Here is a 22,541-nt window from a genome sequence, read left to right on the forward strand (position 1 = left end):
TTAAAAAGTATTTATCTTGTATAAAGCTTCCCTCCCCAGCACTTTGCCACGAGTTAGCTCGCAGCAAGTTCGTATTAACTTCGTACTTACATTCCATAATAATTAATAAGAGACAGACATAAATAAGGGAACTTTCTAAACGTACAACGCAAACTTCTGAAAGCTCACTTTGCGGGGAAGGCGTTTTTATTATCTCCTCGCGTAGCGCGATATTACGAAGTTTGGAGAAAAGGTCCTTACTGCACGTCGCGCGATAAAAATATGAAAATGCAGCGACGGCGGGGGGCGACTGAAACCACGTCGAGGTCAGATTTCCGAACGGAAAAGAATGACTCTCGCGTTTATTCAACTGACAATTTTATTAAGTAAGACACAGATTTGTGCCGTGACTTATATGAGAAGTGAGATGTGTCTGTCGAGTTCGCTGGGGTCATAACGCTTTCACGATTTCCAGAGAGGATGAACTGTTAATAAAATATTACGCAGCTTTCTCCCGTGCAACGCGATGTGTGCGAACGTCGTATTTCCAGGGACTGAAGGGTCTAACGCCACGTGGCGAAGAAAGAGAGAGCAGGAGGAGGAGGAGAAGGAAGGGGAGGGGGGGATTCCCAAACAATGCACTTATTCCGATCGCGAACGTTTGACAATTATGTCGCGTACACGCCGCCGAGGTTATTGACCAGGAAGTCGGCTTCGTCAGGGGGATTGGGGTGGAAAGGCGGTGTCGACGACGGCGACGGCGGCGGTTCGAACGAGGGGAGCGGAGAGGTAGCAACCGAGTTCGCCCGCTGTTCTCTCAGAAGGGGTAGGAGTATTACAGATCTGCAATACAGTCGCTGTTCCCTTTTGCATGGCTGTTCGCTCGCGGCTGTGAATTGTACGTGTGCGTGTGTCCGCGCGCGCGCAGGTGTATGTGTGCGTTCACGTGTATTTGCCTCCTCCTTGGAAGGAGGCATGCCACCAACGGGGAATGGAAACGTTTTGTTACCGTGGGAGGACGAGAGGAGATGGTGAGGAGGAGGAGAAGGGGCGGGGGGGGAAAGCGGTTACGAGGGGGTGCCGTCGGTGGTCGGGCCGCAGGGTGGTACGGAATCAGACAGATCCGCAGGTGGTTCTCAATCCGCTACCGACCTCATGTACGTCGCGTTTGAATCGCGAGAATCCCCCGTGAGGCCTGCTAAGCTGTTAGCTCTTTTTTTGCGACTAAATTTGCGTTTTTATTCCACCGCGTCGACTATTCTCGGAAGCCAAAAAGGAGTACGAAGTGAATGACAGTCATGCAAGCGCAATGCAATCCGCGATGTTAACGTCATTGCGATTGAAAATGCCAATGGTATCTAATTTGTCATGCCACTGATGGTCATGTCACTGATGCCTCGTTACGATGCATTTCTCTGTGAGTATCCGCACGTATCGTGAATTTTGAATTACTCCCGTGCCATTTAATTATATTCGTTCATTTTGTTAAATTGAATATTTTATCGAATGGTTCGCAAATTAGCGGTAACGAGCTTTTGAATTAATGGTATATGTATAAACGAAATAAATTTCAATTGTCCGATCGAGATACATGTTACATCGCGCAAGAAATTTTCCAAAATTTTTCAGTAGCAGTATTATATATGGCTTTTATCAACGCGCGTTAGCATGTTGGAGTAGTTATTAAACGCTAGTGAAAAGATGCTTCTCGTAATCTGCGACGGACTCTAATATCGAGCTTAAAATCTTATTATGCTCGAGTCATCTTCGATTTCAATATTGAAGATAATGAAATTTTTTTCTTTATATAAAACAATATCAGCTGGGCTATACGCTTATGTCGTTTACAAGTTTACGACATCAGTTAAGCACACAACTATTGCAAGGAAATAACCAACGTCACTCGGTGTGCATGGGATTTTATCACTTGGAAATTTGCCGATATAAAGCGATTTAACGTTCAATAAAAGGTTTAGTGCAGGCATTCGTTCGAAAACTCATCCCGTTGTGTGCTTTCATTCAGTTTTACAACGACTTAACTGAACGTTCCATTATCGTGAGTTTTCTTATCCTTTTCTTTCTTTGTAAACAAGATGTCTTATTTACTTTCCTAAAGTTTGATATTAATTGACAAATCGGGAGGTGTTTAAATAATGAATATTCAATCATTATGATAATAATAATGATAATAGCCGGAGTGATCGGTCAATCTCGCCAAGATCGGTGCAGTTCCTGTTTCCTACAGGAGGGCATTCGCGAGATCTGACGTCTCGGCGTTAGTTAATTCCGGGGGCCTCTTAGCGTTTGACGGACACTGCCGGAGGTGTTCCTTCGAAGCAGGATTAGCCGAGTCACGGGCTGGAATTTCCTCGATCCTGGAGGAGTATCGACCCGACGGAGGTCGCCCGGCGATGGTGCGGTCGAACCCCTTCCGCACCTCCTTCACCACCGGGAATAACTGGCCGCGTAGGCAGCGCGCGTGGGTTCGCCGCTCCACGTGCATTATTCGCCTCCTCCAACCTTGCACCGACGGCGAGTCCGGGAAAATCCCCCGGATGACCTCGATTTTCCACCTCCGGGAAACGCCGCGAGGTCGCGTTATCCCTGGCCCGGACGTTGGATCGCGATTTTCGGCGCGATTTCCTCGATTGCAGCTCGCTTCACGCTACGTAACTCTGTTACGGTTATCGATTTCATTGTGCTTGCATTACGTTACACACATGTCCGAGCAGCGCTTTGCGCGTCTAAGGGATTTGGCACATAATTTGACCTTTAGTATACAAATTTCTACAACATTCACCTCTTCGCCTCCCTTTCCTCAATTTATTGAGGATTTTGACATAGATCGTTTTAGGTTGCCTTCCCTTATCTTTATCATAGATTTTCATTAAGAACAGAGTAGCTTAGACTAGATGAAATTTTCTGCAGTGTAATTTTTAGCGCGCGCGCGCTTACACGTATATACATGCATACACACACACACACAAATCGATATGTTGAGTTGAACGATTGCCAAAAGAAGACGAGGAGGCGGATTCTCGAAATAGGGTCATTAGTACATAGTAATTTTGTCGAATATTCCTTTTTGTAGAACACTGATTAGTTTTGCAATGCGTGCTGCGGTCGTAAGTGTTTAGTTAACGATTTGTTAGCTTTGTCCGACGAGAGACTAACGAAACGTAGCAAGAGAACGTTTGTGTGACTGTAAACGATAGGGATCGAGAGGTCCGCCATGTGGTCGGTCGCTGTTGTAGTGATATCGCTTGTAGCTGAGAAACTGTTTTACTTTGATCTGCGAGTCTTTCTTGGTAATTTAGTATTGGCGATACGCACACACTATGTGTCTGGTAGTGCAAGTGAAATGGTATAGAGAACAATATATCATTTGCATTGGTACCTATATTGTTTTCGCGTTTACTGTTAAATATAGGAGCAGTATATTGAGTAGTTGATTAGCGATCGATGTGTTTATTACTCATTCATTAGTCAAGCGTCGCCACTTATTAGCTTCTCGCTTCTCTTTCTCTCTTTCTCTTTCTATATATATATATATATGTATGTACGTATATATAGAGCCATGCTCTTTTCGACAGTCATTACACTGTAATATTTCTGCGGCGCGTCGATCGTCGGTGCACTTTTTTCTGCGAATCACGGTTATCGCGATAATTTTGCATAAAAATCGATCTACATTGTTCAAAGTTCTCTCGAGACGCGGCGCGACTCCGTCCGTCGATCGATTTTTTTCCCGCGAGAGCTATCCACGGCGCTTTTCTCAGCGAAAAGAGGAAAGGCGACGGCGGCGGCGGCGGCGGCGACGCGACTTAGAAGACCGAGGCACCACCAAAGTGGTTTCACCTGAGAACCCCTGTTGTCTCTTTTTTTTCAAGGATGCAGGTACGATTCCCGGTCGCCGGGCCTGCTGGTAAAATCATGCTGGTGGACCACCAGATGCGGCCACGAGCGACGGATCATCGGTGACCATCGGGACGCGGTGCATTAACTCTCGTGAGTTCCCTCCTAATTGCCAAGAGACCCCTGACTCGAGATTCAGGTAAAGAGAGAAAGGCAACGGGTCGTCGCGCGAGGCTGCTGCGGCGACACGCCGTGGAGCCGGGTGTTGTCTTGCCTCCCCCTCCCCTCTTCCCGCAGCTCGGCTTGTGGAACCAATTAGATGCAAACGAATTCGCCCGTAGCTTAAATTACCTGCTGATTATCATATACGCGTAACCTCTCTTGACCGCCGCGTATTTAAATTTCTCGTTCACAATATTGCAACGTGCGCTTATTGTTCCACGTTGCGTATTCTTCGCGGCTTACGATTTGCTTTTCTACATTCGCATATTCTTGTATATTATATAGACAGGTATGTCGAACGATATTGCCATTAATGATAACTGTTGGAAAGCTAAATCTCTAATTTTACGAGTAGTATTCTCTACTTAAATGTGAATAGTTAAAATAATGAAATAAAAGAATTTTAATTAATGAAAACTTTTATTTGCACGAATTGTTAAATAAGTTTTAATGATCGAAAACCGATCGCGCAGCCTTTCTACGTTATAGAACGTTCTAAAATGTGCATTCTAAAGTACACGAAACGTTGCGTTATCATGTCGATAGTAAGAGTAAAAGGAAAGATTGTCTAACAATCGTTCGCGATTGTATCATGATTATAACTTGCCATCAAAGTTGAAAGTTTCAAAGTTCCCTCGGTATTGGAAATTTCTCGTTTGTCATGTTTATATTAAATACGAAACATTAATTATAAAGTAGGGTATCGCTTGGTTATATCTGTAGGATTTCACGTTGACTCGTGCCATTTTTCCTCGACAGCTAACAGGATTCGTTACTCTTATCGCTCTTATCGATCGCTTTCACACATATCTCTTTCCTCTCTTTATCTTCCTTCTATGCCTTTCTCTCTTCATCTGTTTTCTTGCTCATCACAATTATATCTTTGGCTCGTTACACAAATACGCGTACATGTATACGTGCACTATTTTTCTTTGCTCTCCCTTCCTTCTACTTTTTCCTTCCTCCCCTTTCTTTTACCTTTTTACCAGGATCCTGGAAGTAGGGTAATGCTTTTGTTAAACTTGAAAAAGAGTCACGAATATGTATATATAGGGTGTTCCAGATCTGACGAGCCAATTCTTATCTGCGGCTCTCTCGACAGTAGTTAATGAACATCCGTAAGGATTAAGGCTCAATCGCTTAAAAAAAAGGGAAATACCGTTCTTTTGTTTTCGGATTAATTAAGGAATCCGTAAATGGAAGGTTGCTTAATAGATCCAGGACACCGTGTACACATAAAACGGCGATGAGAATCATCTTGGAGTGACCTAGATTATGGACCGTTAGATCTGGTCGAATGGCGCGTATGCATAGTGCATTGTGCACTGTGTGTGCACGTTCTATCACAAACATTTATGCACACACAGACACGAGCCGGTACACGCGCGCGTATGTTTAATTGGCTCCCCGATAACGAGTTTGTCTACAATGTCCACGAGCGGGAACTATATACGAAACCGTACGAGCGAGTTTCCGGCGTGACACGTCCGACTTTTGCAAACGTTATTTCTGAGTTAATGCACGGAGGACCTTAACTCTCTAACTACTTTCAAAGCGGATTATTGCCGTCCGTTCCTTACCGACAGCACGGAATATAATAGCGTGCGCGCGCCTCTCTCTTTCTCTCTCGCTCTCTCGCTTTGCTAACCTAACGATATTATTAACCGGCGTCTTTGAATTATCGTTTATCGTTGGTCGATTTTTATTGGATTCCGTCGAGGAGAAGTGTTGGAAAGCTCGAGAAGAAGTAAGAATATAACTTTGTATTCGTCGGAGGAAGCACGTGGGTTTTCTCTCCCTCGCCCTTCTCTCTCTCTCTCTCCTCTCTTTACTCTCCCATCTAGCTATCTCAAACTCCCCTTTGAGAATCGATTCTTCCGTACCAAGCAATTAGATCGTAACGATCGACCCTGTTGCTCGCTTCAAAGGCCACGGCTGCTGCCGTCGATTGTCGTGTCGGCGCGGGTGAGAACGCGAGAGATCAAGGAAAATACGCCCGCGGAAATTGCTGAGATCGTATAATAGAAAGTCGCACTCCAAGCGATTTTTGCGATCCGTGCTCGACACACCACCGAGCGTGGCGATTTAAACGGCAAGCGATCGATTCTGCGTATTTCCAACAACGGGTATTGAAATTGTCGTAACGTATTTTTCTTCTAATTTTAATAAGTTTGCATTTCGTTGCGGAAAATGCGTCAAGTGCTCTTTACGCTTATTCGTGTGGAAATTTGCGACGATTGGTATAGAATTCTACGGAGCATTTTATTTCTATCGTGATATTATTAAATAGCCGATTCATTAATTCATTTGAAACATTACATCATTTAATGTAATCGTTTAGATAATCAATATTGTGCGTCTTTATAATTTTATAATTGATTCTGTTTTCAGACAAAGAAAAATTGTTCTCGAAAACTTCGTTATATGATTCGCCTTACAGCTATAATTACTTCTCTAAGCACTTGTAACTTTTTTCCGAGCAGCTTTTTATAAACTTTGATATTTATAAACAACGGCGATACGCAGGTGTTCACATTTAAATGCTTCACCGTATCTACGATAGGATCAAAGCATCGTTATTATCGAAATAATCCTTGTATGTATATGAGAGCGTTTAACTATATCTCCCCCACAGAAATATCGAATTGTTCCCTCGAAACGAGCCCACATGGCACGAGTACGGAACAATTAGCAGCTCTCGACTTTGAGCACCGGGTATAAAGTGATTTTCTATTTGGACCTAATACAGGGCGTCGGGAGAGCGAACAAAGTCCATTGTAAGAAAGAGAGGGAGAGCGAGACTTTCGAAGGTGTTCGTGCGCGACTCGTTCGTTTCCTTCCACGCCCTGCTAAAGGGTTGGCGCGAAGCACCTCCTTCCCCTTCCTTTTCGGTTTATGTGTTTTTCTTTTGCTTCTTCTATCTCTTCCCCCCCCCCCTCACCCCTTTTTCTTGACTTCCACACCTCGCTTCATCGGACAACAAAAGAAAAAGGGGAAAGAAAAGGCAAAGTTCGAATCTCCTTGAGACGCACGAAGCAGGTCTGAGAGGAGGAGGTACTCGTGCGGGGGATATTAAAGAAGGAGAGGGGACGCCGTAGATCGACGTGATAAAGCGCGAACACGATCGACAAGATCCACGATTAAGCAGATGCGGAGACGCAACCCCTGCTGCGTTCTCATTATAAGAGAATGAGAGCAATTTTCGCGCGCTCCGTCGCGTCGAAGATTACGCTGCGCGCGACAGAAAGATCGCGAGCCATCACGCCCCGCCACGACGAATTACGGCGAGAAGAGGACGATGCCGGTACACGAATACACGTATTACCCGCCGCCGATCGGCGGCTGAGAGGATAGGTCAGTAAAAGCATCAGCAAGCAAAAGCGAGTGAGTGGTTAGCAATTGTAGCGTTTGTTGTCGTATTTCTTTTTTATTTTTCTCTTTTTTTCTCACCGTTTCATTGAACTCTGGATTCCGTTTAACAGTATAGTCTATTGATTATCACAAATTAATATGATACAGTAGTATATATGTATTATGTTATCTTTCCTCTTTAACACCTGTCTCGCATCGTTTGATTTTGCTGTAAGTGGTCAACGTCCTTGTCCTCTTTTCCTCCTTTTTTTTCCCTCTATTTTTCTCGTTTTTTTAAAATCATCTTCCTGTTTCTCTCTCTCTCTCTCTCTCTCTCTCTCTCTCTCTCTTTGTTCCGGTTCGTCCAATAGCGTACTTTAAATTAATAGGTTGAATTTTCATACACGGTAAAGAGATCTTGCAGAGACGTACACTTATTAATTATCGTTCCATTTGTCAGTCACCCCTCTATGTAACTCTCAATAGTGAACAGTTGCGGGATTCAATCTCGTGAAATTAATCGACTCTTTTAGACATTTAATTGGGTTAACGAACAAAAACAGACTATTTAGAAATTAAAACGTTAAACGCAAAGGTAATCGCCGAGTATATTAAGAATGAGTAGCTTGTTTGGAGTCGTCACTCTCTCCGTTTTATTATTTATAAGTAATGTGACTAGACGCTTTTGAGATTCCGACTGATCTGCTGTCCAAATGATAATTTTAGTACGAGAAAGTTGTTTACTAAGAAGATACTCAACCAACTGTAGAAGATGCTGCTAATAATAACAAGCAGAACGAAGGGGTCAGGATACGCTAGAATCCCTTTATATACGCTCCTCTGATTATAAACGCGCGCTAGTGCGACGCAGCGATCGATGAAATATTAATCCTGATCAGACCGCGTTAATTAATATGAGTTTTATTGTTTCTGTTGGAAAAGTGAATTACGTATTCGTTAATCCGCGTGGCATGGCGGATGCTCTATTTTGACGTGACTTTGCTAACGTGACTCTGCAATTGCGATATCCTAGAGAAAATATTTACATCTAATTAAAGCATCTGAGAGAATTTTTCTACATAACGTTTATATTTATTTTCTGAGTCTACTGAAAGGATTATTGATGACACTTGTATATACTACTATAATTCCTATTGCGACAGTTAGAATTTAAAAGACGATTTAAAGATGACTTAGATTTATTTATTTATTTATTTTTTTTTTTATAGATTTTTCTTAAGGTTGATTACATTTAGATCCTAAAAAGAATAGTGCTAACGAGTATTTTAGTGTTTAATGAATACAACCGTGCCGTAGAATCAATTTGGGAAATCTTTTCATTCATGATCTAAAGTGGAATATTGGAAATCGCTAAATCACCAGACGTACTTAATCTGGACTTTTGAACCAACCCGACCTTAATCAAATCGCATTCTCGCAATTCTCTCGCTGATAACGGCCGAAGAATGCCCGAATCGATATAACCGAAATAGTGGAATGATTATTCGGTAGCTTACAGTAGTTTACTGTTTCCCACAACGGTATCTGCTATTAATTTCCTTTGATGGAAACTATTTCGAATAACTTGTATTAATCTTCTGTTACTGCGTTCATTCTCTATATCGGATGCATTTATTAATAGTTTCCGTTCCAGTTTTCTTTTAATATGACTTTAGTCTACATGTATATATTGATTATATATAAAATAGTCATATATATAATCTATAAAATTATCAATATATTAACCATGTTTATAATTAATTGGAATATTAAGTTCAAATGTAACGCAAGAATTAATTCATAATTTTATGTAATATTGCGAAATTGCGATTACATACGTCCCGTACACATACAGACATACACACACACACACATTGTTAATATATATAGTATACATTATATATATATATATATATATATGTATGTATGTATGTATGTATGTATGTATGTATGTATGTATGTACATATGTATATGTATATATATATATATGTATATATATATATATATATATATATATATATATATAACATAATGCTGTTATTGTCATGTGTGCGTGTATGAATAGCATCAACTTTCGGTAGTTATCGACATGACTCCGTTGGTATGTCAGTATGAAAACGCGGATGTCGGCAAGATAGGAAAAGCTCTTACTCTGTATTACCGACCGTAGCTTATCTACTATTGGTAAATTCATTATCAGTTTCTTGTGTTGCGTATTTCTTTCGCATATCCCAAAAGTACCTTATATTAATGAATATATAAACCCGTCCTCTTTTACCATAAACTGCTCGTTGCAATTATAATATAAATTTGATGATTTAATAAATTTAGATGCAATTATGTCTAAGATACAGAACGTTAATCTGACAGTAAGATGCAACAAGATTTGTATTAATATTCAATTTTAGAAATTGTGATAATTATCACTTTTGATATATACATTAAAATACTTTTCAATAATGAGATCAAATTAAAGAAAAATTATAAAATCATTAAAGATTCAACTATTTATTTAGTTGATATTATAAAATCTGAAAAATGTAATCACTTTTATCAATGGAAACGTATATCACGGCATCGCAATTAAATTCCGTGATAATTCCGTGATTGTCAAATGTTAATTGAAAAGTTACTGCTTGGAAATTACTGTTTAACTACGTTAAAGCAAGTAAAAAATTAAATTTAGCCATGTGAGAATACGTCGGTAAATATCCGCTGCAGCGAGCCGATGTTATAATGCCGTATAATAAATGATTTCGAGACAGCCGGCGGATCGATAGAATCGCACGGTGGTATTGTGCCGCGCCAAGATGATTAATTAAATGCAAACACCGCCACGCCCACGTGCGGCGGGGCGAAATGGATAATATAACCGTGCGGTCGTATTAACTGCGTGGCGACATGTGATATGACTGATCCTCCAAGGGATACGCGTGATATTGCGAGAAATATAGGTCGGTGTTGTGTCATTTAAAAGGAGTGACTTTCCCTTTTTGCGGCTATCAATCTTAAAATACATGCCATCGTAATGAAGACTTGCGGGCGTCAAGATAAAAAGCGATCTCGCGAGGAAAGGTAGTTTGCGATTAGTGTAGAAATTATCTGGAAAATGTCTTGTGGCCGTACAAGAAACGCGAGGAAGAAAATAAACGCGCTGCTTTCTACAGCAAATATCTGGAATATGCAGCTTTCGTTGAAAGGACATCGAAGACGACGCTATTAGGCTTAATGCCGATGGTGAATTCGGTTAGAAGAAAGAATAGAGGAAAAAGGAATGTTAGGGGTTTGGCCTAGATAAAAGGGGGCTGCGGAAAGGACAATGAATTCGCGCGACCGCAAATGAAAATCTCTGATCGATCGGCTTAATGATGCCATTAGCAGGGTTCCCAATCTCGGTCGAAAAAGAACAAAAACGTTTTCACGATTTGCATTCGCAGCAGTCGCCCGTAATGGTTGTAAAAAAACCTGTGCTCACACGTAGCTCTACAAATTTTATAGCACGTACCTAGTATTTGTTTCAAATTTTAATCTCGTAAAAAACGCAAAACACTACGATCGCAAATAGATCGAATCATCAATCTGGCGCGATTAATCTTTGAATGTTTACATTATGACCCTTTTAATTCTATCTTTTTAAATGGCGTTGTACGAATTATGTAATGTATTTCTTTATCATTTTTATTTGATTGTCTGAAATGTGCAATACTTGATAGAAATGCTTTTATAAAAAATAGTCTAAATCAGAGAGAATAAAGAAATAGAAGAAACATCGAACAATAAACATTAATTTAACATTGATCTGGTATCGCAATATTTCATTTTACTTATCAAAGTTCTCTTACGTTGCATTCTCGATTGATTAGTTTATTGTTTAAAAAAAAAACAAATATATAAAATAATAATACATATCGTGCACCAAGTTATCGTGCGTAGTAATTTTTACATTGAAATTTTTAACGTGAGGACATTTTTGGGACACGTATGTTGTGCACGGGATAATGCGTAAGACGATCGTGTGGTTTTGGGAGGGTCGGTATGGCAGGCTATAGTGTTTTCTGTTGGCCATCTGTCGAGGGGAATACCCCCCGTGGATTAATTGGAACCCCGCGTATTGATCCAATAACGTGAGTGCTGGATACAAGAACCAGAGAGGGAAAACTTCGGGAAGAGGGATGCCCGGGAGAAAGACGGAAAGAGATACGGAAACTCCGGAATGAGTTTGATATTATTGTTAAATTACGCTAGAAAAGTGCAAAAAGAAAAATATGCTAATATCTGAATGAAATACAAATAGTTTATTAACTATTTGTATCACGAAAAGTTGGTAGACGCGAATTTATGAAATAAATTTTTCACAAAGAAAGTAATGGAATGAAAATTAGTTACTCTTTATCAAGAATAAAATATTCATTTTTTTTTTTTAATATCTGTATGTTCTAAATTAAATATTTATATCTCTTTACTTGTGCCCAATATATACATATATCTATATATATAAGATATTTTTTTTAATGACTTTCTTATGTCGGATTTTCCTCGCGTAATATAATACTTTACGATATTGTTCCAATTCCAATTCACTGAAGACACTCGATATGTTTTTCGTTATAACAAATTATTCCTTTTATTCTCGGTAATAACTTGGGCGCATATTTCTTTTTGAGAAATTTTAATAATCTGGTATCGAATAAACGCGTGCTTGTGTAGAATTTTATAAAAATGTCACAACGTTTCTCTCTGCGAATACGCGTCGCAATGCACGATCAGTATTTACACCCCACCTGAAATCCACTCGGACATCTCTCAAAGCTTTTAAAGCCAGGTTATCTTTGTCACGCTTATAGCGCGGCGTCGTGCTACGAGCCGACGACGTGTTCCGCGTTAATTGTGCGCCTTAATTAAAACTAATATCACTCAAATTAAAATAGATTAAAACGCGGTGGCAACCCTTCGCATCACGTTTCGCCGCGCTGTCGTTGTCTCTAATGACCGTCTTTAAAAACGGGTTGTAAAGAAAAAGTACGCCCCGCTTGCTCGTATGTGTGAGTTGTATATATGTATGTATGTGTTAGCTCGTAGTCATCCTTGCATTTTTTCACGCTTCAAAAATCATACCTTGAATTTTTTTTGTTTTTACTCTTTCGTTTGCTGAAACTGCGCTTTTACATTTTCTAGCAATATTTCGTTTGCGGAACAAGAACCGAAAATTCTTTTTTTTATCCTGAGCGATAATTTTTCCTTCCGTCGGATAGACGGGCGTGGAATGTACACAGATAAGAAAAGACGAGGGAGATGGCAAAGAGGTGCGTTGCTTTAGAATCTGGTGTTCAACACATTTACGGAATGTGTGCATAATCTAATTGCTCTGGTCGCAACGTGCAAAGCATGCAATTTGCTCGGGAAAATATTTCTCTAAGGATACGTTTACTTGGTTTATATATCCGTTCTTCGTGTTAGTTTGTTGACTAAATATTTTATTTCTCCCAATTATTTTCGACCCATTCGTATTAATATCAATAAATTGTCGTAGTATCAAAAAAATATATACATGGACACTTGTTTTCAGAATTTTCATACAGTTTTGAAGTTACCCATGTTGTGTCAGAAAAAATTCTAGTTGCATTTTGAAGCGAATAAATCTCTCTAGCGACGGATCAAGTTCACTTAATTGGCAAATCAAGTTAAGATAACGAAAATTCAATAAAATCCAATTGAAAGCGGAATTGGAGCGACTAGTTGAAGCGCCGAGTAAGCGACAGAAATTCCGATATCGGTATAATTTATTCAAGATTGTACAGACTCTGTCTTACAGCGCAAATATCTAATAACAATAATAATAACAATAATACACTAAGAAACTACACAACACATCTCTGCGAGTGCCAGATAGTGTATACTCTATACTCTACACACTTATAGGATTCTCTATCTAAAGACTCTCACAGGGATTTAAACATGGCGAGTCCTTTCCCCTTCTCTCCCTTTCTTTTTCCATGGACCACGTTCCTCCGCGATGATAAGGCACACCGAGCTTTCTCTCTGCATCTCGAACCCCTTTTTCTTCTCCCGATGTTAAGTTCTTCGCCAAGGAACATCCGTGGATCACCCTGTGCGAATAACCCTATGCCAGCAATTCGCTTCCTGGCACCGCTGCGAGGAGCGTTCCTCCTCGGACAGAGGCGGTGCTGCCGCCTGACGGCGGTGCCCTGAGCCACCTGCGCGGGGATCGGGAGGGTTGCACGACAAACCCACCCCAACGTCCACCGGTCTTCCGTCCGTATTCCCCACACTTGTATCCTCCACGACGAACACACGACCACCACCGCATCACCACTAGCAACCATGCGAAATCCAACCTCAGTAGTTTTATCAACGTGGCCTGACGCGGAGCAGTCATGTTGATAGGGCTTGTTGCTCTTTCGACACGCCTCGCCCGGTTAATACGACAACTAATCAAATCTCTAAAGGAAATAGCGTCCGGCCACTATTCGTTCGGTCATTCGAGGGCGAGAACGCGTCTTTGTCTTCTGAAATAAATTCGTCTCTCTCTTTTCCGACTCGACGTTTCATTATACCGAATATGCACTGGCTTTGGAATTCTTCATTCTGAGGCAAACATCCGGGGAGTCACGGGATAAAATTGAAGACAAGATCCCCGACTTTATCTCACGACTCCTCGATCTTTGCTCGTGCACCGTCGATTGTAGCCGTCGAGACACACGATGCACTTCGAAGGTACTGAATAAAAGATGAGAGTGCTGCAGATGCACATCCGGCAATACAGTTTCTGAATTATCGTAATCTAAGAATATTGTACAAAGAATACGGCGATACTACGGATTATACGAAGCAAGATCAATGGCCGTGGAAGAAAATTTCTTCTTCGTTGAACTTTCATGAAAGAAGCTGAAGCAATTTGCGTGAATGTTCAAGTTTGCATGCAAAACTTCTCTTCTTATCTCGGATGGAAATCTCATCGGATAGATTACAAAATATTCTTTCTCTGAAATCTCGTTCAATCGAATATATAGAGGAACGATATTTTTGTAGGATCTATAATTGAAGAATAAAACTTGGTCGAATCTAAATATAAGTTAGTGAAAAATATAAATCGATATCCAATATTGCCTAACACCTACGGTCGAAAAAAAACTGGATCAAAGATAATGCGGATCAAATTAGCAATGATGTTTTTGGCTCGGCAACAGAACTATTTTTTGATTTTTCCAAAATAACAAAAAAATTACCACACTAAAACGTATTATCCCAAGTATGGACAAATAGTCCGTTTTATCGTTTCGGTTTCACCAGAAACCTGTACCAAGGCTCATTGTTTACAGTGTCTGATGAGATCCTCGGATTTGTTCTCCTTTTTTTTTGTAATACTACGATCAAAGCGATCACTTTCTGAGAATGGGTAGACTGTGAATTTTTGATGAAACGATAACCGAGTCGAGATCTGCATTTAGCAAAGGCCACTTCTTCCACGTCGAAGTTGGAATTGCAAAAGGGTAGGAGATAATAAACAGAGAAAGAGGGAAAAGAGAGTAGTGACAGAAGGCTTACGATCGACCTCAACCTAGCGTTAACCTTTTCATCGACCCCGTTGTTCGCCACCCCTTTGTAGCGTCGCTCCAATTTCGTGTGCTAAGTCGTAAACGGAAACAGGGCCGATTCATTACTCAGTAAATGGCCGTGGCGCGGTTATTGTAGGTGCGGGGGATTAATAGAAGAGGATAAATAAACTATGGCCGCGCCGCAGCCTTTTAATCTTTGATTACTTGACAGCGCGAAGGATCGAAGCACACGTCACGAAGAGTATCAAATGACGATCGTAAAAATAAATCTCTCGATGAATCTTCGAATTTCATCGCATTTCTTGGATTGACTCGGTCAATTGACCGTTTCAGTCAATTTTTTCGCGGTTTCACGCGAAATCAGCCGGCCGGAGCGAAACTTGCCCTTCGCGAATCTTCTGCCTATTCGAGTATCGATCTTGCACGAGTGACGAGTAGACACATCCGACCTCCACCGAAACTATGTTACAACCTACGACCTTCTTTCGGTTCCGAGTTTCGATCGGGTAACCCATCACGCGATCGATGATGAACGAGAGAATTTCCGGAGCGTATCCGGGCGGCGACCGGTCGCAAACCGGATTCGCATTTTCCGGATTAATACGAACGACACGCGATGTTATTCCTCGACGAGAGGTCACTGCGCGACGATAACGCGCAGGAATATCCACGGACGCGCTCCGGCCATTTTGCGGGCTATAGGCACAACGTAGATGCGTCCCGATAACGGAACGCCTTTATCATTCGCCGTGATTTCGTGATCCTTGGCGATTCGAATGGTCTTCCTGTAGGACAAACTAATTGTGCGAAAACGATTGTCATCACCTTCTAAAATAATTCCGTGTTTGCTACATTAAAAAAAAAAGAGAGACGAAAAAAGAACTGTTGACTGCGAGAAAGACAACGAGAACGAGTCCTTGAATCGACCAGGGTAGCGAGCAGCCGCGCCTCTCGGAAGCTGCCTTATCGACTGGAAACACCATCGCTGTACCATGGTGTGTCCACGCTGACGAGTATCGAGAACGATGTAATAATTAACGAGAGTTAAAAACCCTATGGTCTTGTCCAGGCCTATCTGGGATGTCGGTGTCGACGTGGCACAATAGTCTAGTCGCGTTCGGGCGTTTCCTTCTCGTTTCCGTTCGCAAAGATTCACCGCAAACATAAAAAATCCCCACTAGTTTTTTCACCCTCCGTCGTCCCCTTCTCGATCGCGAGAAACGTCTAGCGAAAGCGCGCGACACCAATTCGACTTATAACCGATAATACACTTTCCACATTCTGTATGTTTCGACGAGTCTCGATGGTGACGACGACGACGACGATGACGACGACGACGACACGGTTGGAAGTGGATCACCAGGACGAGGACAATGTCCCATCACACCAGTAACTCTTTAAAGGCGTACTGCTGTGACAGGACAATATCCCCGGCCGGTGGGCTGATTTCTCTCCGATGTCTTCCTTCTCTTTCTCAGGGTTAGTACTGCTCTTCTTGCTGCTCCCTCTCTCTCTCTCTCTCTCTCTCTCTCTCTCTCTATTTATCTTTGTCTCTCTTTCTCTTCCTGGCTGCTTCTCGGTGCGGTAGTCAAGCGGATTGCCGAGCGAGATATGGCGGCCGGCGAAAAATACCCCTTTGCGAAGGCCGTATCATTCGGTCGAGCGTCCCGACGGCACTGCGTCGCTCGGTGGCGGCGGCGCCTCCGCACCCTCTCCCCAACCAACCAACCAACCACCCACCCAGCCGCCTGCCTGCCTGCCCGCCCCCCCTCCCTCCTCCCACTAGGACTGGGGCTCTTCTACCTTCGAGCCTCTCCCACCGCGAGGGAAACTCACCCTCTTCGTCTTCGATATGATCCTCCGCTCTCGTGTGTGTGCGCACGCATGCGCGAGAGGGTGAGAAAGCGCTCGCGCGTGTCCGTCTGTGTGCGTACACGCGATAGGGAGGGATACAGGGGACTCAGGGCGCGGAAGAGTAGCACCGGCGCGAGAGGGGGACCGAGTACGACCCCTCGACGTTGCTGGGGGCGGACGCGGAGACTGCTGCTTGGTACTAGGGATGTCTAGCGATACTGAAAATACTAAAACTACACACGATCTCGCTACACCACCCCTCTGCCATTCGATTCTCCCTCTCCCTCGCTCTTTCTCTCTTTCTCCCCTTTTCTTTACGTCATTACTTATCTTCCTCTTCCTTTCGCTACCCTTCTCCCTTTTGTCTTTCTTTTCCCTTGTTTTTTTCTTTTTATCTCTCACTCACTTCTTCATTTGTCCTCGCCGTCGTAACGTAAGACGATCGAGGTCATCGGGAAAGGAGAATGCTTGACTCGTTGCGTTATGAGCATTCGTGAATTTGATAATGCACGTTTGATCACTCCATCAAACGAGTATGAATCGCCATTCATATTGTCGCGGAAACCATGTGTGTATCTACCCATGAGTACCTTTTTTCGATGACGATGCGATTCGATTAAACAGCCGACAAGTCGTATCACGCTGACCGATTGTTCAATCGTCCACTCGAACCACATCAAACGGTTTTTTTTTTTTTTTTTAAATCTCAGTTTACGCGGTGATATTTCGATTTCGCGGCGACGGCTCGATAACCGCAAAGCGCACGACGCACCAACGAGAAAATTAAATCTGCAGCGCGGAATTATTTCGCACACAATTTTAGATTCGCGTGAACGAACAATGAAGTGACGTGTGAAAATAAATACGCAAACAGATAGACACTGCTCAGAAAAAACTTGAAAATTGGGAAAATTTAAAGAATCAGCATATAACTCGTCTGTTGATGAAAACAATACGCGTATCCCGGCGTGAATCTAATTACGACTCGCGAGTTTTTTTTTCTCCAGAGCTTTATTCTATTTATCTCGCCGAGGATAACCGTGATTCGATGCGTGCGTGTGGACGAACGAATGCGCAGCGAATGTTCCATTGATCGATTTTCCCTTTGGAGCAAACGGGAGACAATCCGAAGATATCGCCTCCGTGTCGGAGAAAAATTCTAGTTTGAAGAAACGACATTTCGAATATTGAGGGACGGACCATGCTTGTTGACGCGATAAATCGCGAGGAAGACGCAAACGATATATCGCGTCTCGGTCTTTCTTCGATCTGTATCTTTCTCGCGAATTTTTTACTCATGATAAAAAATTGTCTAGGAAGATTTTCCGAATAAACACCTTGGAAATGAGAGGTAAGCCCGGAGCAAGAGCGAAAGAGAAAAGGAAAAAATAATAAAACAAAGAAAAGAAAAAGTTTAATAATCACGATGTTCCATTGAAGAAAGCGTACGGCGAAGGAGAGGAAACAGAGAATGCAAAGAGAAGCTCGCGGCGGCGTCGTAAGACGTTTTCCGCAACGAGGCCGATCGCGGCTTCCTCGCAGCGGAGAAGGGAGATCGCGAAAGGCCAAAGCCGACATGACCGAGCGAGCGAGCGAGCGGCGCGGTGCGGCGCCAAGAGCCGCGCGCGCGGTGGTGATGCGAGCCGCACACGACGAGAGAAGAAGGCCGCGCGGAGGGGTGTATTGATCCACCGGCTGCGCGTTCTCGCCGGCGTCGTGCCCCACGACGGGCAACTACCCGCTGCCCCTCGCGTCGCTTCGTCCCACCGCTTCGTGCCGCCGCCACTCCCAACCCCAAACGACTCGCTCGTTTCGCTTCGACCCTCCTGACTCTTTCTCCTCTCTTCTCTCGCTCGTCCGGACTTTCCGTTCCACCCTCGCCGCGCTCCATCCTGCTTCAATCCGCCCCGCTGCCCCTGCCCCCCCCCTCCTCCCTCCGTCCCGCTCGCTACCCCGCGACATCCTTCGTCGCGCGCATGTCGACCATGCCGCTCGCGGCGATATATCCGAACCGGGCTAACGCGCGACCCCCGTGGCTTTCCTCCGACCGTCCGTCCCTCTGCTACACGGCGCACCCCGCTATCCCGTCCACTCGCCAGCCTCTCCTCCTCCTCCTCCTCCTCCTCCTCTCCCGCACGTATCCGCCGCGCCGTACGGCCGCAACGCCGCCGGTGCTAGCGGTGAATGTACGACGCGTTACGACGCTGGATCCTGAGGGAAAAGGCATCGCGACGGCACGGTATATCTCTGGGTTAGAGATATACACGACGAAACGACCATATATAGTTTCTCTTAGTTTCGTACGTATCTCTCGAGTCACATGCGCGAGACGCGGGATGGCCGAGACCACTACCTCCACTCGTAGGTGGGATATTGGTTTGTTATCCGCGATATATGAGATACCTCTCTCTCTTTCCTTGGACTACGAGGAAAGAAGGGATGTATCTGACGTGCGTAAAATACGCGCGAAACTCGTCCCCATAGCTCCCGTCTTTGCGCTAGCGAATCCGCGACACCACGCACGTCATATCCACATGATGACGAAAGACAAAATTGTTCTATCAAAGGGACGACGCGATGAGACGCGAGAGACCGCCAACGGCGTCGTTTACTTCGGCGTTTGATCGAGAATCAAATTATACGGTGAGAGGCCGTGGAGAATGATCTTATAATTTATTAGTTGTTAAGGAGACGAAGGGGCTCGGAATAAGACAATGTAACAGAGTTGCAAACGCGATAAACACAGTAGGCGCGTTCGTGAAACGCAGCCGTACTATAAATTATTTAGCGACGCCAAATATAAACGAACGTGGGTGAGACAGCGATAACACGATACGGCGAAAAATCGATATAATTGTAAAAATAATTAATCGGAGTTAAGAGAATGATAATGGTGTTGCTGTTCAAATTGATCTCGTTTGAAAATACAGGTTACGTGTCATTTATGCTGCTTTTAATTAATTACTTTAAATAAATTAAATACTTTACATCAGGCGCAATAATTAATTAAATATTAGCGTTTATCCGTGTCTCTAGATATTAAATGTGAGCGCGTTCGATAACAACAACGATCGGTCAGAGGTATATGAATATTGTGAGAGACAGGATGGGCAGATATATTGTTTTTCTTTTCTCACGAGGTTATCGATTATTCTAAAGCTTGGACGAAGAAATGAGAGCATATTGTAAAAATTTATTTTGCGAAAGATAAATTTTATAAAAATATCAAAATAACTACTAGAAAATAACTTTCTTTACAATGTCAAAAATAAAAGTGCATCGGGTAGCTTACCTTCAAAGTACGAGGGTTTCGCAGGTCGTAAAATTTCGGTACGGATGGAATTTCGAATCTCTGATAATCGGTCAGCCTGAAAAACAGTATTATTGGAGAAGTATATTTTTCGCGTGCAGCTTTGACAATTTATCTAGATTCTAGTGAATGTAAAAAACCAAAAAAAAAAAAAAATGCAAATGACAGAACGGTGAGCAAGAAAAGTCCCGTTTTTACTTGATCTCGCGATAAAAATGTTCGCAATTGTTTGTTTTTCATAGACGAATGATTGCTTGACATTACGCGGCTTAGGTAAAAGTTCCTCGTAAGTGGACGTGAAACGTGGCAGTGCCAAGGTCGTTAGCTCTCGGCAGACACAGTGACCTTAACACATCGGCGTTATACATAGAATGTAGATTGCTTACAGGAATAGACGGGCCGCGCTATTTTCCGTCCAAGTTTCCAGGGTTGCTGACGCGAACGTTTTGCGAAATGATATATTATTTTTACATTGCACGCGTGACAGGGTATTTGTTGCGCTTTACCGTCAGCTCGGAAGAGTATATAGAACTCGCCACTTACTGAACGTCAATCGTGGTAACGAACATTCTATGGTAGGCCATGAAGGGCATGCCGAAGAACGCGCAAGTTTGCAGCAAGATAAGCGGTATCAACTGAAACGAGAAAAACAATATACGATCACGAACTCTTAATAAAACTGTCGATATTTGTGAGATATTTATCGCCATCTGCACGAACGCTTTTTCCCACGGAATGGCTGCAAAATGTAATAAATAGAAATCTGTCACCGTTATTAACACGCTGTATAATTTAATTCGCACACGAATGTTAGCTCGACATCAAATTACTAACACAAATATTCTTAATTAGTAATTAAGGACGTAAATATATGTTTATCATATAAATGAAAATGTCTACATTTGTATGTACACGCGCACGCACGCACGCACGCACGCGCGCGCGCGCGCGCACACACACACACACACACACACAAAATGATACATTACAGTATTAGCCAACAGCAGTCTATTTGAAAATAATCTTGTAAATTTAATAACAGTATTAATGGAACGAATGTGCTCTTGTTTTAATAAAATATTATTTGTTTTATTAATACTGTAAATAAATAAAATTATTTCTACTTCGACTACCATTGGAGCTTATGCTGTTAATATAGACTTTTAATATATTTTTTCATGTATAATAACGTGTATAAATAATTATTGTACATAAAATGTATTTATATCATTTAATATATAAATTAATTTACAAGCTTTATTGTAAAAAAGGAATAACAATATGTATGTGTTTTAGAATAACACACTTTGCGAAATTTTGACATTTACTGACTCCAACGCAAGTCGGAATAGTACCTGGACTTGATCGCAAATAGACTAACGATCGATTTATCTTTTGATTGTTCGCAGCGTCGGCATGGAGGCGACAAACGGCGCGATCGAGCACGACTTCCACAACACATTGGTGCCGATAAACGGTAGCCATTCAGGCAGCTCCGGCAGGAGTACGCCGAACGGCGGCGACCCGGCGCCGGGCAAACTTTTCGTGGGTGGCCTCTCCTGGCAGACGAGCAGCGAAAAACTGCGGGAATATTTTAGCATGTTCGGCACTGTCACCGACGTCCTCATCATGAAGGATCCGATGACGCAGGTCGGTCTACTTATCTGAGCATAACTCTCGGCTTGCTCGCCTGATCAATTACGGTTATTTATTGTACGAGGCTGCTCTCGCTTACCCATTTAATTCATCGACTGTTAATAACAAAGTTGATGTCTCACATTTTCATCCGTTACATTTCGATAATATTTCAAAGTCGCGTTAATCGAGAGGATACGAGCACAAAAATGTTACTTAATTTAAACTTTTATGACAAGTTCATTTAATCGCTTTCTAATTTAACATTTCCAAGTTTATTTCGTCTATCTTCCGAATGCTTCGTATGTAGAATTTATACAACTAGAAATACTCATTTTTGAAAATATTAAATTCAACATTCCATTAATGAAACGTTGTCATGGATATTAAATTTATATTATTCAATTTACGGTGAGAACAGCCTCGTATGTTGCCCACGCGTTTCCAAATTGCGTTCATGCCGCGCCAATTGATTTGCCGGTAACGGTTTTCGGCCCGACCCCGACCCTCGTGTATCGCGGGGGGTCGGCCGCGAAGATGCCGCGAGAAAAAGGAGTTTACCTCGACAGGATTCGATGCACCAAGCAATCTCTCCTTCCACTTTTGCACGAAACTATATACCGTAGTAGACCGTAGTAGATGAGAAGTTGTACTAATCGGTGTAATTAATTGCTGATAAAGTATTAAGAGAAGTAGATTGTATTAGGTATTATTAATCGCATTAATCGCATTATATATTGAAAGAAGGTGGGAGAGG

General features: G+C 42.5%; 2 protein-coding genes across 15 annotated transcripts in view; one reads left to right on the plus strand and one right to left on the minus strand.

The window, feature by feature from the left end:
• The window catches only part of LOC105193823 (RNA-binding protein Musashi homolog 2), a 115,126-nt gene that overhangs the window by 72,279 nt on the left and 20,306 nt on the right, over positions 1 to 22,541 (plus strand). For 9 of the 12 annotated variants that reach the window (XM_039458897.1, XM_039458894.1, XM_039458896.1 and 6 more), the window contains one exon: positions 21,559 to 21,799. In XM_039458897.1, the coding sequence (XP_039314831.1) occupies positions 21,559 to 21,799 (241 nt within the window). The other 3 variants (XM_039458902.1, XM_039458903.1, XM_039458904.1) reach the window with 2 other exon arrangements.
• LOC105193822 overlaps positions 1 to 22,541 on the minus strand; it is a 66,290-nt gene that overhangs the window by 4,035 nt on the left and 39,714 nt on the right. For 2 of the 3 annotated variants that reach the window (XM_039458906.1, XM_039458905.1), the window contains 2 exons: positions 20,693 to 20,784; positions 20,132 to 20,207 (listed from right to left, as the gene is read on the minus strand). In XM_039458906.1, the coding sequence (XP_039314840.1) occupies positions 20,132 to 20,207; positions 20,693 to 20,784 (168 nt within the window). Of the gene's footprint in view, positions 1 to 13,351; positions 16,683 to 20,131; positions 20,208 to 20,692; positions 20,785 to 22,541 lie in introns of those variants that run through there. The other variant, XR_005576571.1, reaches the window with a different exon arrangement.

This window comes from Solenopsis invicta, chromosome 16, assembly GCF_016802725.1.
Source record: "Solenopsis invicta isolate M01_SB chromosome 16, UNIL_Sinv_3.0, whole genome shotgun sequence".
Taxonomy (NCBI): Eukaryota; Metazoa; Arthropoda; class Insecta; order Hymenoptera; family Formicidae; genus Solenopsis; species Solenopsis invicta.